General features: G+C 40.4%; 1 protein-coding gene across 50 annotated transcripts in view; it reads right to left on the minus strand.

Moving 5' to 3' along the window:
• The window catches only part of DENND1A (DENN domain containing 1A), a 520477-nt gene that overhangs the window by 245514 nt on the left and 257604 nt on the right, over positions 1-17359 (minus strand). For all 50 annotated transcript variants that reach the window (XM_084995758.1, XM_084995669.1, XM_084995751.1 and 47 more), the window contains 2 exons: positions 15128-15181; positions 562-672 (listed from right to left, as the gene is read on the minus strand). In XM_084995758.1, the coding sequence (XP_084851884.1) occupies positions 562-672; positions 15128-15181 (165 nt within the window). The remainder of the gene's footprint in view (positions 1-561; positions 673-15127; positions 15182-17359) is intronic.

Here is a 17359-nt window from a genome sequence, read left to right on the forward strand (position 1 = left end):
TGAAAACAGTACACCCATACACAGCTGGTGGCGTTCACTGCTAGTAAGTACAGCCTGTTTGGGAAGCAACGTGCAGTGCATAAACCATAATGCTTATTCAGTCCTCTGACCTGGTGGTCCCAAGCCTTAGAATATGAACTGTATTAGTCAAATGCAGCCAAAAGATATTCATTGCAATGTTACCTATTTAAAAGAGTAAACTATGAACAACCTAAATGGCCACCAAGACAAGAAAGATTTAGTAAATGATGACACATTGGTATAATGGAATATGACAGAGACGTTAAAAAAAAATGACAATAATGGAAGCTTATGTGGAAATATGCAAAGTGTTCATAACACACGATCAAATGGGAAACTGTTTATAATGATTGTGAAACTACAAGAATAAATGAAATGTGCATTGACACTGTAAAGGAATATGAATAATTAATGAAAATGACATGTTATTATCTGAAGGGATTGTGGCTGATTTCTTTTTCTAAAATTTTCTTTAATCTTCCCAATACATCTTTCAATTAAAATAAAATTAAAAAGCCCGTCTCAAGACTGTCTACTCACAGTGCTGAGTTTGCTGCAAATGATGAGTATCCGGCGTTCGTAGAGCATACTGGCGTACAGATGTAGCATGTTGTTTACATCCACAGCCACAAAATATTCTGTCAGATTTCTCTAGGAGAAAGAAGAAGGGGAGGTTTGTGGCTTAGTTCATTTGTTCTTATTACACACAGTCTCTCTAACAGAAGCACGAGAAACAGAAAATAATCAGAAAGCATACCCTCCTCTTCCCCTGTCCTATTCTTTCTCCTTTGGAGATCAAATCTCACTGATGAGTAAGTCATGACATATGAAGTTGGAAGAACCCCAGAGATGAAGGAGTCTGAGCAATCACACCTTTGGGTGGTGATTACAGTTTACAACTTGAGGTCACATGCAGTTCCATCTGCTCTTTGTATCAGTAAAGGGGAGCAGGACAGGAAGCCTGCAATCTCACAAATGAGGAAACTGAGGCAAGAGAGTGCTGCCAAGATCAAAAAGTCTAATGAACAATGAAGATGGGACTGCAGCTCAGCTCTTCTGACCCCAGGTCCTCGAAATTGCCCAACGTACCATGCCACACGTCTAAGCAAAATAAAGTACCCAGGGACCAAAATGCTTCTGGCACAGGGCCTGTTTCTGCCCAACTGGCCCCACCGGCAAAGGCCAGGGCTGTCCCTCCTTCCACAGTTTACAGTCTCAAAAACGGCTCAGCTGGAAGTAAAACAATTTCCAAGATCTACAATTTCCAGGTATTTCACTCAAAAGGGGGGAAAAAAGACCACTGAAGACAAGTAGCAGCAAGTTGTGACAAAGCAGTGTTTTAAACTGGCTTTTGTCTATAGTCTGGGCTTCATTCCTTTAATTAGTACTATAAATTGGTACTCTTCAGATTTCAGAAAAAGTGTATTTTATTTCTGCAACCCTTTCTATACCCACCTGACTTTAATAATACCCATGAATATGCTAATTTCTTCAATGTTACAGTTGTTCAATGCCATACAATATAATCCTCTGAAAATGAAGGGGGCCGGGGAGGGAAGGAATGCTATTGCCAGGGGTCGCGGTTTATAATGATGAAAGATCCATAACCCATAAATTCAAGTAAACCAGGTGGATTTCATATGCAAAATAGCATAAAGTGCTTTTCAACAATATTATGGGTTGGGAATAAGAATGAGCACTTAGCTTATGATTTATTATTGTTTGATTTGAGCACCAGGTTAACTATCGACCTTCATAAATAAAGTGTGAGTGAATTAATAGCTCCATGTGCTGACTACCTACCAAGTACCAGGCACTGGACCAGGTGCTCTTGAACATGAAATTTTAAGAGACCTTCACAAAAAATCCAATGAGGTATTTTACCTTCCATTATATTATAGATAAACTACATCTGGGAGAGATTCAGAAACTGGTAGAGTCAGATTTTAGACTCAAATCCAACTCCAAAGCCCATACACTTTCCTTTACAATTTCCTCTTAAATACTTTTAAACACCGACAATATACAAGGCTTTACATATATTATCTCACTCATCTTGAAGCCACTCCTTGAACAAACATTATCATCTCTATATACAGATAAAAAAACAGAGGCACAGAGAAGTAATTTGACCAAAGTTATACAGTAAGTGGATAAGGCATTGTTGAGTCTCGGGTGGGTCTGTCTCTAAATCTGGGTTTTTCTACATGCTACTAAAATTAGTAGATAAAAGCTGTATAAGCAAAAACAAACAAACATACAAACAAACAAAAGCATGGCATAGGAACAAGCCAGGACCAAAGTATGGGCAAAGGAAAAGATGAAATGTTATTCCATTTATTGAGTAATCCTTATGGGCCAGAAAATAGGTACTTTACAGCAAACCCAAGAAAGGCATTATCATCTCCATTTCTTAGATGGGAAAAACTGAGGCTCAAAAGCTTAAGTAGACTTTCCAAAGGTCACCCAGGTAGAAAGGGCCGAGTTTCAAAACCAGGTCTCCTGAACTCCAGACTCTCGCTCTAGCCACCACACCAACGTGCCTTTTAACAAACTCGAAAAATAAAACTAAGCCAATAAGAAAGTGAGTGTGAATGAGTCAACAAGTGCATTTCCTGCCCAGTGGACCGCTGAGGAGTGCTGAGCTGATAGAGTCAGGGTGGGGTCTGTTCTGAAGACAGTGACACGGCAGAGCTATTCTCGCAAACAAAAATGCAAGGCCCTCAGCTGAGAATTTCAGTAAAATGCTTAACTGCTGATGAATTGCATGAATTTTTCTGTTAGGAGAGGATGGAAGTAAAAAGAAAATAGAAATGAGGAGCTTAAAGAAGGCCAGAAAGCCCATTAGCACTTTTGACAGATCCAAAGATAACTCTGAAGCCACCAAAACGTGGCCTCAAGAGTCTGCCAAGAAGCTTCACGCTGGGTAGAAATATGTTACACAGCTTGCCGTCCAAATAGGGAGACACAGCGTCAGAGACAAATCCTGCGCCTTATTTTGGTGGGAGAAAAAAAATCACAAGGATACTTTTGGGGATGGGGAAGGGAACAATTCTGAAATAAAAACACCACTTGGTTGAGGCCTAACCCCAGCCCAATCAGGTTCTGAAGGATTCAGGTACTTGTTCCAAAAACTCTACACAGGTATGTTAAAAATATGTAACATTTAACCAAATTCTCTCTAAACTGTCATGTACTTTTTTGGGTATTTCTCATCCCATCTGTGCTGATTACCAAGATATTTGTGTCTAAACAGAAGCTGTCTTTCTTATCTGCTTCCTCCCTGCCTCTTTCCTTCTGGGATGCCACCCGCCTAGGCAGTGGGAGTGGGTGGGAGTGGCAACGGCCCTGGGAACCTTGCTCAGCCGTGGGAGCACCCGGGGGGCAGAGTGGACCTGGGGAACACCTGTAGGGGCCCTTGCAGTTCCCACCAAGCCTCATCTCAGAAGAAAACACTTTGGAAGGAGGGGCCTCCTGCCCCCTGCCTTTAAGCAACCAGTGGCTTAAGCTACAACGATCCCTATTTCTCAGGTCTGCCATGCCTTTCACAGTCCCAGGCCCTTCCACTGTTTCCTCTGTCTACAACGCTCTTCTCGTCATCGAGGACACACATTTATTTTTCAAGACTCAGCTCAAATGACACCTCCTCCTGAAAGGCTTCCTTGACTCCTCATTTGTCAAGCCGCCCTTTGTGCTTCTATGGCAACTTGTCTCTATCTGATAATCGCTCAGCTACAAGTATGTTTTTGCCACTAGACTGAGATCTCTTCTGGGTAAGATGACATAGCCCATCATCTAGAGGTCTGATGAAAGAGGGGATCAATGAGTGGAGAAAGCAACCGACTGCTCATTAGTTCAGGCGTGAGCAGTGTGGCATAAGAGAAACATGCTGGCTTGGAAGGGGGATGATGCGGTATATTAGGAAGAACTTAGCACTTGACTTCAGAAAACCTGGGTCTGAGTTGGATGAAGCAATCAAATACTCAGTAATGATGAAGGGCCTACAGGAAAAGAACTGACACTGGAGACTCACAAAGTCAGGTAGCTGGGGGAGAGAGAGCTTTTATAGGTATCTGTGGCTACATTCATTTAAAATGTAAAGAAACAGGCAGTTTGTTCATCAGGTAATTGGGGTGGGGGAGAAGTGTATACGGAGGGAGGTGTTCATTTCACAGTCAGGTCAATCACACTTCTCAGATGAGTATGATCAGAGTATAGGCAACAGGGAATAAGAAGAGAAGGCTTCCGTGGCAAGTTTCCTAGGTCAAGACTGCAGCCAGAACATACTGTGAGCGTATATTTATGGAAGACACAGGTATGCCACTGTCTTCCAGTGCTTGACTCAGTCTTCGAGCTTCCATTTTTGTGTCCTATAATCAGCCAATCAACACTTGTTTGACTCCTACTATGTGTAAGCACATAAGTACCACCCTAAGAGCTGGGCCTGCAGGGGTTAACTCAACATGATCCCCATTCTCCAGAAGTGGCATTAGACCCAGAAGCCTGGGATGCCAAGAACTGTGATTCAGGCTAGACACACTCCAGGGCTGGCTGAGAAGGAAAGATTCAACTCTGCCAGATGGATGCAGGGTGGGAAGAGTTGGGGGGTGGGGTGGGGGGGGGGAGCTGGGGAAGACTTGACAGAGAAGATACTTGCTCCAGGCCTCCCAACAGGGAGTTCGCTCAGGGGATGGGGGAGACATGCGATCCAGGCAGAGGCAAAGGCACAAGGAGACAGCAGCTCTACGCAGGCCAATGAAGTGAAGTCTGTGGGAACACGCTCAGGTAGGGGAGCTGGGTTCAGAGCCGGGGGGTGGGGGTGGGGGCTAGACTTTTCCCACAGGTAACAGGGAGCTGCTCAAGGGTCATGACACCATCATATCTATGTTGCAGAAAGCTCTTCCCTGAGGAGAGAGCTGTATCCTGAAGTCCTGTGGAGGATGCACAAGAGAGGGCAAGCAGGGGGCATGGCGAGCAGTTACAGGCTACTGCCACATTCAGGGAAAGAATGATTAAAACGAACTATTCAGATAAAAGCTCTGAATATGGATGTCACAGATCTCTCTAAAGTGGAAATCTAAGGACCTGACAATGGATTAGACTTGGAAAGAGGGGAGCAAGGATCTGGGACAAGCCCCAGACTTCAAGGTTCCTGTGCTCCACATCTGTCCACTTGCCCAGTTTTTTTTTTTGTTTGTTTTTTTTTTAAGGGAGGGTCCATTCTTTTAATCAACCATCCTTCTGAAGAACCATCAATCCCATCAAACACAGTGTTACTGTCCTCTAGTCTTAGGCCTAGTGTCCTGGGTTATAAGGTCATCATGGCCAGGCCTAAATAACCACCCTCTTTATTCCCTGACAACTACTTTGTGTGGCTCACCTGCTAGAAAAGGAAAATCTTGCTTAGAGGGATGATTTCCCCTTGTCCATGCTCTAAAGGGATCAGTGCCGGCATGTTTTTAGGCTTAAGGAAGGACATCGCTTTTCTGTCCATGGAGTTTAAGCATTAGTTCTGTGACACAGAGTTATGTGCCTAGCATTTATTATATGGGCCCCTCTGTAGGGCTGGGGAGCAGGGACACGAAGCTGACCACTTCTCCCCAGGCTGAACAGGGCTCAAATCCGAGGAAAGTCTCTGGTTGATGGAGGCAGAACAGCCTGAAGTTGAGCTTCAGAAGAGGCATGTGCTGCACAAGCTCCTTAGGCCCTCCAGGCTTCTCATCATCACAAAGGAATAGTGGTGAAGAACCTTCTAGCTCTAACTCTCTGTGGCTCTAAATCCAGACAAAGAAGAAGGGAAAGGCACCTGGCAAAACCCCATTTCCCCCAGGAGAAGCCCCATAATGGGCTCCCTTCTAGCTGTCCCTGCTGGCTCCTGTGCCGACCCAGGTGGCTGGGGACCTCAGGCTCACTGTGATCCACGCCCCGGGTGAGGAAGCAGGTGGGGGTGGGGGTGGTGATGGCGGGTGGAAGAGGCCTCGGATGGGAGGGGATGTAGCTAGGCTTAGAGAAAAAGCGTCTTAGGTTCAGTACCTTTGGGAAATGAGATAATCCCCAAACCAAAGAACTGACTCTAAGCTGGGAACTCCTTGGAGCCTTTGAAACAGATGCTAGTCCGCCCCACGGTCTGTCATTTTATTTGTCTTCGTCACTTCAGCTTCATACACAGTACAGATGATAAAGACTGACTGTACTGTGTCTGGAGGAGGTTTCTAAGGCAAGAGGCTTGGTTGGTTTTGTCCATTGGTCTTATTTCCTAAAATAACTCCTGCCCAGATTATTTTACCATAATGTAAACCTTTAAAGTCTTCAATTGATTTTTTTTTTTTTTTAAGAATTTAGGTTACTTGAGTTGTGTGGGATTCTTAAAATGGAATTATAAATTTGGATTCTAAAACAATCTGGTTGAGGAAGAATTCCACAAACTCACATAAGCAATCAAATCAGAGAAGTATATTAAAGGAAAGAAAGCAGAGTTTACCCAAAGGTCAACTTTTATCCCTCTGTGTGAATAGAAAACCATTAGAATAAACAATTACCTGACAACTCTTAAGAGCCAACAATGGAATTTTCTATAATCTCATACTTGATAATAGGTCTGCTACTACCACCTCAACTTTGTTTATTTTACAAAGTCACGATGAGTTCATAAATCTTTTCTATATCACGGTGCATCTTTTGACAAAGCGGAGTCTGGGCAATGTTATATGTAACTGTCCATTCTAAATGCTTTCCTCGCATCATTAACCATTTGGTATGACACAGGCTAGATAATTAAAACAGGTTTGTTTAATATTCAAAAAGAAGGTCTATATGATTATTCATTAATCAAAAGTAAACTTCAAAACCTGGCCACTAAAAAAAAATCCCTAATACAGCCAGTTTACAATGTAATTATTAATACATATCTGTTCATGATCTGTGACTTTTTTTTAAAAATGCAGGTCAACTGTTTAAAATTTATAAAGATTTATGCTCATTTAATTATTGCCTATATAAAATTCACTCCTACATGTGTTATCTTGATAGACAGAGAAAACCCTGAAGAGCAATTACATAGTAATAGTTTTTCAGTAAAAAGAAAATATTTTTACACAGAAATTGCAGAAATAATGAGAATTAACTTCAACAGGAATCTGAAAGTGGAAAGAATTAATTTTCTACATTTGCTTTTCATTAATGTCTTGCAGACTCACTGGCCCAAAAGCCAAGTGAAAGGAACTGTTCTTTTTCCTTCTCCTGGGAGTTATTGTACTGGTAATTCATTCATTTGATCATTCACTCATTCCATTCCATAAATATATACTGAATATCTACTGGGTTCTAGGTACAGATGCAGTGATGACAAAATACAGATCCCTATCCTTATGGAAGGAGAAATGATATTAAACACATAGACACAATTAATTATATAATTCATACTTAAGATGAGTGAATTCTCAGGAAGGTATTGGGAGCCATGGAACAGAGGTCCAGATCCCAGGAGCATCTCAGTGCTAGAATCAGAGTATGACTGCTGGTTTTTTGTTTTTGTCTTTTTTAGGGCCTTACCCACCGCATATGGAAATTCCCAGGCTAGGGGTTGAATTGGAGCCACAGCCACCAGCATATGCCTCAGCCATAGCAACATCAGATCCGAGCTGCATCTGCAACTTACACTGCAGCTTGCAGCAACTCCAGATCCTTAACCCACTGAGCGAGGCCAGGGATCACACCCACATCCCCATGAATATTAGTTGGGTTCTTAACCTACTGAGCCACAATGGGAACTCCTGATTGCTGGTTTACTGGCTGGGTGACTAGAGGCAAGTTAACTCATGTCTTTGGGCTTGATTTCCTCTTCAGAGGAGGGATAACAACCACACTGTAGGGCTGCTGTGAAGATTTCATGATATAACAAATAGTACCCGATCTGGCCCATGGTGGGTGTTCAGTCAATACTAGCTCCTTTCTCTTTTCGCACATTAACCCTTCTCTGAAGTGGTCCAGAGACTATGATCATCTGGTGAGAGAATCAAGTTCCATATTCAAAAGTCCTTTTACCCTTTTCTTTGCTTATTCTCTTGGCTCAGTGTGTCCCTAAGAGGAAATAATCAACAAATGTTTACAGAACACCCCTCACCCCCAACCAATTACAGACAATAGAGTCATGGACTCTATTCCCTGTACCATTTCCAGTCAATGGTGCCAAAGAGACTTTTGTGGCCAAATATACACTCCATGAAAGGAAAAGTGTTGACCTTTACAAACAAGAATGCCAGCAAAAAAAGAAAAAAGAAAAGAAAAGAAAGCTCCAAGAAGTAATATTCCCTAGCTCTGAGGAGAAGGTTAAGATTAGAATTCTAAGAAAGCTGAGTGAAGGAGAGAAAGAAAGGACCATTAAAAACAGTATTTCTGTTGCACGAGACACTGAACATGGAACTTTATATGTAATACTTCATTTGTTCCTCCCATTTTCCTTTGTTAGATAAGGAGGCTCGAGAATACTAGTAAGTAGCCCAAGGTCCCAGAGTGGTGGAGCCCAGTGTCTGGCTGTCTCTAAAACTCATGTTCTTTCCACTACAGCAGACTATATCGTATTAACAACCCCTTCGTTATTGCTTGTTTCAATTTGCAATGCAGCAATTTAGTCATTTTAAATTAATCCTTGAAAAATCACCAAGAGATTAAAATGCAAATTTCAACATGGCTAGAGCTCAATAGTGATTCTATGTCAAAAATTACACAAATTGGTCCTACAAAAGTTCAGATGCTCCTTAGAGGGAAGCTTTCCTGCTTCATTTCATATTTGAAATATGAAAAATCATTTCTTTTCCCTTTTCCTCATGAATATCAAAAGTCAACTATAGGGAGGCAGTGGGGGGCGCTATAATGGAAACAAAATGCTTTGGTTCCTTATAATCCTAGATCACTATACCCCACTTGGAAGCAGATCTTGGGCTATAACCTCAGGCTGGTGAGCCCTGGGTCACCATATGTAAAATGAGGCTCACATCTACCTCTCACAGAGGACCTATAAGGATTTAAATGGGACCATGTATGTTAGGAGTTTGGCAGATTGTTTTTATTATTCCTGCTTAGAAACAAACAAGGCCAGCCTTTTACTGGTTTACAAAGGAGGATTTAAGGGACAATTGTCATACACAGGGAATTGGTTCATTAGTGGCAAAACCAGCAGAGGGAATGCAAATTTTCTTTAAATGGTGGGGGCAGGGGCAGTGGCATACAGTGCAGACAGGAATTGGAGGTGGGGCTGTGAAGAAGACAATTTTTCCCCCTACGCTATTTCTAATCTCAAGTAATTGAGAAATTATTAGGACTTTCAGATACCTTAAAGTTCTTAAGGAATTCTCAGTCCTTAAAATTAAAAAATAAGAGGATGAACCTAATCTAGGCAATAATTTATAACAGCAAAGCATTAGAAACAATCTAAATGTCTGTTAGCAGGTAAAGCACAGTTAAAACATGAGGGGACTTCCAATAAAATACGGTGGATTAAACACATATATTTGTCTTTTCTCTCTCCTGATACCATGCAACCCCATCTCCCTGGCAGGAAAAAAACCTCAAAGAATGGGAGAAAAGACAGTGATGGATGAGAGACGTCAAACTTTCAGAAGCCAGAAAGCAGACATTACTAAAGAAACGGTTCTCAGTCTAGGTCATTTGACCCAGGGAGCTTATGGCAATGTCCCGAGACATTTTTGGTTGTCGCAGATGGGGGGAGGGGCAGGGGTAGCGGTGTTACCATCTTACAGTGGGCCGAGCCCAGGATGTAGGATGCTGCTAGGCATCCCATAACATACAAAACAATCCTACACAACAAAGAATGATCTGGCCCACGGTGTCAAGAATTTCAACCTAGCCTGAGAAACTAAAGGAGAGTGACTTGGCAGCCCAGAAAAGGCTGGGGGCAAGAGAATGGAGCAGCAAACATCCAACCCAAATCCTATTACAGAACACCAAGAAAGTGCAGAACTAGAGACAACCAGCACCTCCAAAGGGTGTCAACAAAAAGAAGAGTCATTTGATGCCAAGATTCTCTTTTCTCCAGCTCACTGAGCTAGTTAGTCAGCTAGCCTTCTGGAACCCTGATTAGAAAATAAATGTTTACTTTCTAAAGAAACTTAACCAGAAAGGCTTGTGGACATGAGATATAGCTTAGGACAGGGGATAAACCATTAAATCGAAAATGGGAGGGGAGTTTAAAGTATACATACTATAAGTTCATATCCTATAACGTACTGGTCTGCTCAGCTTCCAGAACAATTGTAATGAAGCTTATCCTCACTGGCAAGAGGAAACTGACTAGTTCAAAAGGAAAGATTCTGATCCTGATGTTTGAAATCTCCCCCTTCCCAGTAGCCACACCTCTAAGCCACCATCTACAGTAAAGTGCACCAGGTAACAAGCCCCATTCATGAACACAGAGCTACCAATTAGCTTTTTAGTGCCTCACTCAAATATGACTGGACAGTGAATTGAGGAAATAGCTCTACAATCAAAGATAAAAAAAACAAAAACAAAAACAAAAACAGATGAGAGGACAACTGAAGAAGAAAGCTGTGCAAGAAGAAGAATTTTTTTAAAAAATTATGAATAATAGTATCTTAGAAATAAGAAAAAAATGTCACATCTGTGAAACAAGCTGGCATTAAAAAATGAACAATCTATTGTACAACACTAAAAAGCTCTTGGATATTAACAATGATGGCAGAAGTAAGGAATTCAAAAAGGTGGAGTTCCTATCATAGGTGCAGCGGAAACGAATCCGACTGGGAACCACGAGGTTTAGGGTTCGATCCCCGGCATCACTCAGTGGGTTAAAGATCCAGCATTGCTGTGAGCTGTGGTGTAGCTTGCAGACACGGCTTGGATCCTGCATTGCTGTGGCTCTGGTGTAGGCCAGTGGCTACAGCTCTGATTAGACCCTAAGCCTGGGAACCTCCATATGCCTTGGGTGAAGCTCTAAAAAGACAAAAAAAAAAAAAAAAAAAAAGAAATTCAAAAAGGTGGAAAGATTAGTTGAAGAAAGTAGAAAGAGGACCAAAAGAGAGACGGAAAACAGAAAGATTATGAAAATTAGAGAACCAGAGATCCTGCCCTGGCACAGTGGATTAAGAATCTGACTGCAGCAGCTTGGGTCGCTGTGGAGGTGCAGGTTTGATCCTGGCTAAGTGGGCTAAAGGATCTGTCACAGCTGTGGCTTGGATTCGGTCTAGGAACTTCCACATGCCGTGGGTACAGCCATAAAATTAAAACAAGAAAAAAAGAAAGTTAGAGGATCAACACTAGGAAATTTAATACCTCACTATAGAGACTCCGAAAAAAGAGGAAAAAAGCAAAAACAAAAAACAAAGAAGAATTTTTTCAAAGAAATAATGTGAGAAGCTAGCTCTAAAGGACATGAATTTCCATGCATGGGCCCACCAAATGCCCAGCATAGTAAATGAAAATGGACCCAAAGCAAGGCAAATCACTGTACAATTTCAAGATACTAGAAACAAAGGATCCTAAAACAGGCAAACAAAACCCTCTAGCAATCAGAATGCCTTAAGACTTCTACGTTTCAATGGAACTATGCCTTCAAAATTCTGAAGGTAATTCCCAACACTATCAAGAGTGGAATAAAGTCATTTTCAGTCATGAAAGAAAACATATCATAATTTACTATATGATTCAGCATGCTCATTGAAATGTAAACATTAACTACTGATTTAATTAAACATTTTTCTGAGGATAGAGAAAAGATAGGGGAGGGGAAAGTGAGTGACAAAAATATTTTATGTGTACGTGTGTTTCTACTTTGAAGTTTTTAGCAGTCATGGTATTTCTCTCTATATTTTTAACTAACATGCTCATATTGCTATATTTTATTATTTTATTATTTATTTTATTATTATTGCTGTATTTATTATTTATTTATTATTGCTGTATTTTATTATTTTATTTTATTTTGTCTTCGTCTTTTTAGGGCTGGATTCCCAGGTTCCCAGGCTAGGGGTCTAATAGGAGCCACGGCTGCCAGCCACCACAGCCACAGCAATCAATGCAGGATCCCTAGCCCACTAAGCAAGGCTAGGGATCGAACCCACAACTTCTTGGTTCCTAGTCAGATTCATTTCTGCTGCACCACAATGGAAACTCCAAAATTGAGTTTTTATAAAGTCTTATTTTCCAGTTTAACAATATTTTCAATTAATTAAATGGTATAATTTATTTTTGTAGTTCCGGCTTTTTTATTACTATTCTTTTTCTAGCTTCTTGAATCAGAAGTCAAGTTCATTATTTTCTAAATTTATTTACAATGAAAGCATCCAAAACTATGAATTTTCCCAAATATAGTTTTGGCCACATCTCTTAGGTTTTTATTATCTAGTATTCTCATTGTCATTAATGTCTAAATAATATCCAATTTCAATGTTTTATCATCTTTGAGCCAACCACCCCTTCAAGTAGAAGAATATTATAAAAGCCTTCATTCATCATTAATTTCTAGTTTTATTTCATTGTAATAAAAGACAGTGGACTTTAAGAGTTTTCTATTTTGAATTTTTCAGTGTGACCTAGCACATAATCAATTTTATAAATGTTCCACGGCACACCCCTGGCTTCTGCTCTTTTTGCAGGGCTTTTCCAGTTCTTTTGGGGTTCCTTCCCTGTCTATACCATATTGACTGCCCAATAACCATCTCATTTATGTTGCAGAAATTCTTCAAATGTTCTAGTTCATGGTGGCTCCTTCTGCCATTATGTGGACATTTTTTCTCCTTAATTTTATGGTTCTTTTATCACTTCAATGGAAATTTTTTGAGAGACAAAAGGTAAAATTATTGGCTCAAAGTTTAGCATAGTATATGAGAACTCAGTTTCCAGTATCAGCAAGATTAATGTTTGAATCCTAATTCTACCACTTCTTTGCTGTAGGACCTCAAATATGCTACTTAAATTTTCAAGACCTCAGAGTTCCTGTTGTGGCTCAGCAGAAATGAATCCGACTAGGAACCATGAGTTTGCAGGTTTGATCCCTGGCCTCACTCAGTGGGTTAAGGATCCAGTGTTGCCATGAGCTATGGTGTAGGTTGCAGACGTGGCTCAGACCTGGCGTGGCTATGGCCGTGGCATAGGCTAGTAGCTGTAGCTCCGATTAGACACCCCTAGAAGGGGAACTTCCATATGCCATGGGAGAGGCCCTAAAAAGAAAAAAAAAAAAAAGAATTTCAAGACCTCTGTTTCCTAAAATAATAATTAGGGTACTTACTACCTAAGATTGATAAGAGAGATAAATGAGAAAATATAAGCAAAGCACTAAATACATTATTTGACAAGCAGTAGTACTCAATAAACATTAGCTATTATTGTTAAAATGGTAACTGTGGTCTGGATTTTTTACTTACTTAATGTCAAACAAAAAAGAAGCAATGTCTTCCACTGGAACCTGATCATACTGTTAGTAAACTTTGTGGATATCTTCAACGGTCCCAACTTTCAAGACTGTTATCTAATCACAACATTATAACCTTATTAATTAAATGTGATGGCTTGACTTATTCCAGACCTTTAAAAAGTTGACAAGTATATACGCAAAAGAATCAAAGGGACTGAACAGATAAATAATGCTAAGGTATTTTTCACAACAGCCTAAAAGTGGAAGCAACCCAGTGTCCATCAATGGATGAGCAAAATGTAGGATATCACATATATACAATGGAATATTATTTAGCCTTAAAAAGAAGGAAATCATGACACACACTACAACATGGATGAACCACAAAGGCATATGTTAAGTGAAACAAACCACACATAAAAGGGCAAGTACTTTATGATTCTACATAAATGAGGTGCCTAGAGTAGTCAAATTCATAGAAACAGAAACAACAGTGGTTGCCAGGTGATGGGAGAAGGAGAGAATGAGTTGTTTAAAGGGTATAGGGTCTTAGTTGGGAGAGATGAAAAAATTCTGGAGCTAGTTGTTGGTGTCAGCTGCACAGCAATGAATGTGTTTACCAATGAAATGTATACTTAAAGATGGCTTAAAACAGTAAATGTTATGTATATCTTGCCACAATTTTAAAAAGCAACCAAGTGTCTTAGCAGTGGTGATTCCATATTTAATTCTACGCAGTACTATTTACAATCTGAGTAAAACATGTTGAAATTATGTCTTAAGACTAGGCTAGATATGTCATTCAGCTTGTTCAGAGGGCAAACATTAACCTCTGCTCCCTCAGACTCAAGTTCACTGCTAAGTCTTTAAAAGGTGGGGTGGGGGTCCTCACACTCCTACCCACGAATACTTTGTTTTACCCTCTTAAAAATGAATATAGAAATGTAACAGAAGCATAATTCTACTTGAGTAAGTCCACCCTAATAAAGAAATCTTTACATGGAAAGTTCTTTATATAGAAGCATTTTATTTACAACAGCAAAAACTGAAAACCACTTAAATGCACAACAGTGAGGAAACAGCTAACTACACAGCAAACTGAATATTATGCACTTAACAAAAAGGATTATGCATGAAATGGCAAAATGCTTAAGTAATTGGTGATTCCAACTATGTAAAAAATACATTCCAGGGAGTTCCCGTCGAGGCGCAGTGGTTAACGAATCCGACTAGGAACCATGAGGTTGCGGGTTCGGTCCCTGCCCTTGCTCAGTGGGTTAACAATCCGGCGTTGCCGTGAGCTGTGGTGTAGGTTGCAGACACGGCTCGGATCCCGCATTGCTGTGGCTGTGGCATAGGCCGGTGGCTACAGCTCCGATTTGACCCGTAGCCTGGGAACCTCCATATGCCGCGGGAGTGGCCCAAGAAATAGCAACAACAACAACAAAAAAAAAAAAAAAAAAAAAAAAAGAGAAAAAAAAAAACATTCCAAAAAGACTGCAATGAGAGATCGATATGTTAATAGGTGATTACCTTTGAGAAGTATGAATAATGATCCCTCCTTGTCATTATACTTTCTATACTTTTCAAATAGTCTCTATTCAGCTGTGCTTTTATAATGCATTATTTTTATAATGAGAAAATATATCCCTTTATTTTCTTTTAAAAATAAAAAAACAAAGAATACAAATTTAACTCACACCCTGGCCAAGTACTCACATTCTCAGGGATGCTGGGAAGTTCTCTGGTATCAGGCACAGTAAAATAAGAATGCTGGAAAAGAGGGAAAAAAAAAAAAGGCTATTTATTTCTGCAAAGATATGCAACAAGCCCATCATTCAGAAACCAGGTAAATGATCTGAAGATAATGCCTCACTCACATAAATAAACAGGATTTCACCCAAAGGGAATGTCTATGGAATATTTTCTTTGGATAAGGTTGGATTAAATCATCTTTTTGGTGGATAGAGTTCTTTTCCATGAGATATGAACTTTCCTGGGAGATACAAATGAACAGCTCAAAGACGTTAAAGGCTAAATTCTCATTCAACTTTTGAAGGTTTCTAAACACATGAAAGCTGCAGGCTTCATAATTTATTGTTCAATGAAGCACACAGACTCTAGGGACCAACTCTAGGTTCACTTAGGAATGGTCTTTACCAACCAACCTGCCAATTCATTTCAGCATCCAAGATTACATCCATCTATAAGCTGCAGGCCAAATCTGCCCTGGAGGCCCAAGCGATGTTAAGGACAGTTGCAGCTGAAAGGCTGCTGTACTGAGACGTTACAGATGGCTAACAGTGGAGAGAGTCTTTCCATTAGGCCTGCTCTGCAAATAGGCCTCCTGACTTCCAGTGCAAATTCCAGTGTAGGGAGCTGGAGCCTCAGTGGAGTTGAAAACCTGACCTATTCAGGGAACATACAAGGAGACATCTCCATGTGTATAACAAGCATGTGTCCCCGGGTCAAATGACAACAGGCTGAACTGAATATACCTCCTCTGTGCTACTAAAGACTAAGAGAACAATGGCAGCCAGGAATGGAAGAGCTTGGTGCTGGCCAATTAAAGAAGGGATTGTGCAAAGGCCAAAAAAGGTCACACACAAAGTCAGCTTAGCCACGGCCTAAGTTCAAACCTGGACCCCCAAGTGATATTTCATGAAGTTCTCCCCACCCTCCATTCTTAGATAATTGCAAAATAAGTAGGTCCCTGGAAAAATGAGTTGGATAGGCATCCTGAAATAAAAGGCCTGGGGGACAACTACAATAATGACAATAACAACAATAACAGTATGAGCCACTTGTCTAATATGCAGCAGATACTTATGAACATATGCTATGTGGAAGACTTTACTCCAGGTACTTCCTCAATAGTATCTCTAATTTCCAAAGCAAAATTTAAGACAGATAGTATCTCCATATTGCAAATGGGTAAATTAAGGCTTAGAGAGGTAAAGTAACTTAAGGTCACAGAGCCAGTAGGTGACAGAGCTAGGATTGAAACCAGGTCTGCATAACTAAAGCTCTGCTCTTTTCACTTTAACAGACTATTATACTTGTGGTTTTTATGTGCAAACTTTAGCTAAAGCCATTTAAATTAAGCTAATAAATTAAAAAGCCAAAAAAATTGAAAGATAACTTAAGAAACACCCTCTGCAGTGTTATATTCCAAAATCTGTGTTTGTGCGCCAACACATCATCTATGACGTCTTACAATAGAGATTATGCAGCATGATAACCATGGGAAACTAACCGGAAACTACTTAATTAATTCAACTCAACAATGAGGATTGAAATAGTAAAAGTAAAATACAAGGTTAAATTTGATGCTATGAGATACCAAATTCTATGCCAAATGGCTAGAAGGGAGTTCCAGGAAGTGTTCAGTAATGGATGTCCAGGTGGTGATGGAGTCACAGAGTAACGACAGGTACAGTGAGGGAGAAGAAGAGGGACCACAGAGTCAGCCTCTTAACAGTTATGTGACCTTAGGCAACTTCATTTAATAGCTCAGAACCTCAGTTTGTTAACCTGTAAATGGGAGTTGTAACAGCTACTTCAGATCTGTTGTGAAGAATAAATGCTGTATATGTGAAGCGCCTAGCATTCCATAAATGGTGCTTTAATAGAAAATTACTATTACTGCTCTATTTCTATTTATCTCAATCACCTATAGCAGACACGCAGAAATATTTTCTTATAGCAAAAGATAAAAAGTCCAGTTTTGCCACTTTATCAATATTTCAGGCTTTACAATCCAGATGAGACTAACCCTCCAGCAATGCAACATGGAGAGGGGCATTTTTTGTGAACAGGAAAGAATATCTGCCTTTACAAATGCAACGGATTGTAAATAGTGAGCCTACGCAGCTCCAAAACCAAGCAGTCCCCAGGCTGTCCTTTGAGATTCTGTCTTGCTCCATCGCCCATGAAATGCTGGGACCAGAG

This window comes from Sus scrofa, chromosome 1 (assembly GCF_054392235.1).
Source record: "Sus scrofa isolate SSC_HxYL_T2T_F1_AM1 chromosome 1, Sscrofa_HxYL_maternal_Yorkshire_Landrace_v2.0, whole genome shotgun sequence".
Lineage (NCBI taxonomy): Eukaryota > Metazoa > Chordata > Mammalia > Artiodactyla > Suidae > Sus > Sus scrofa.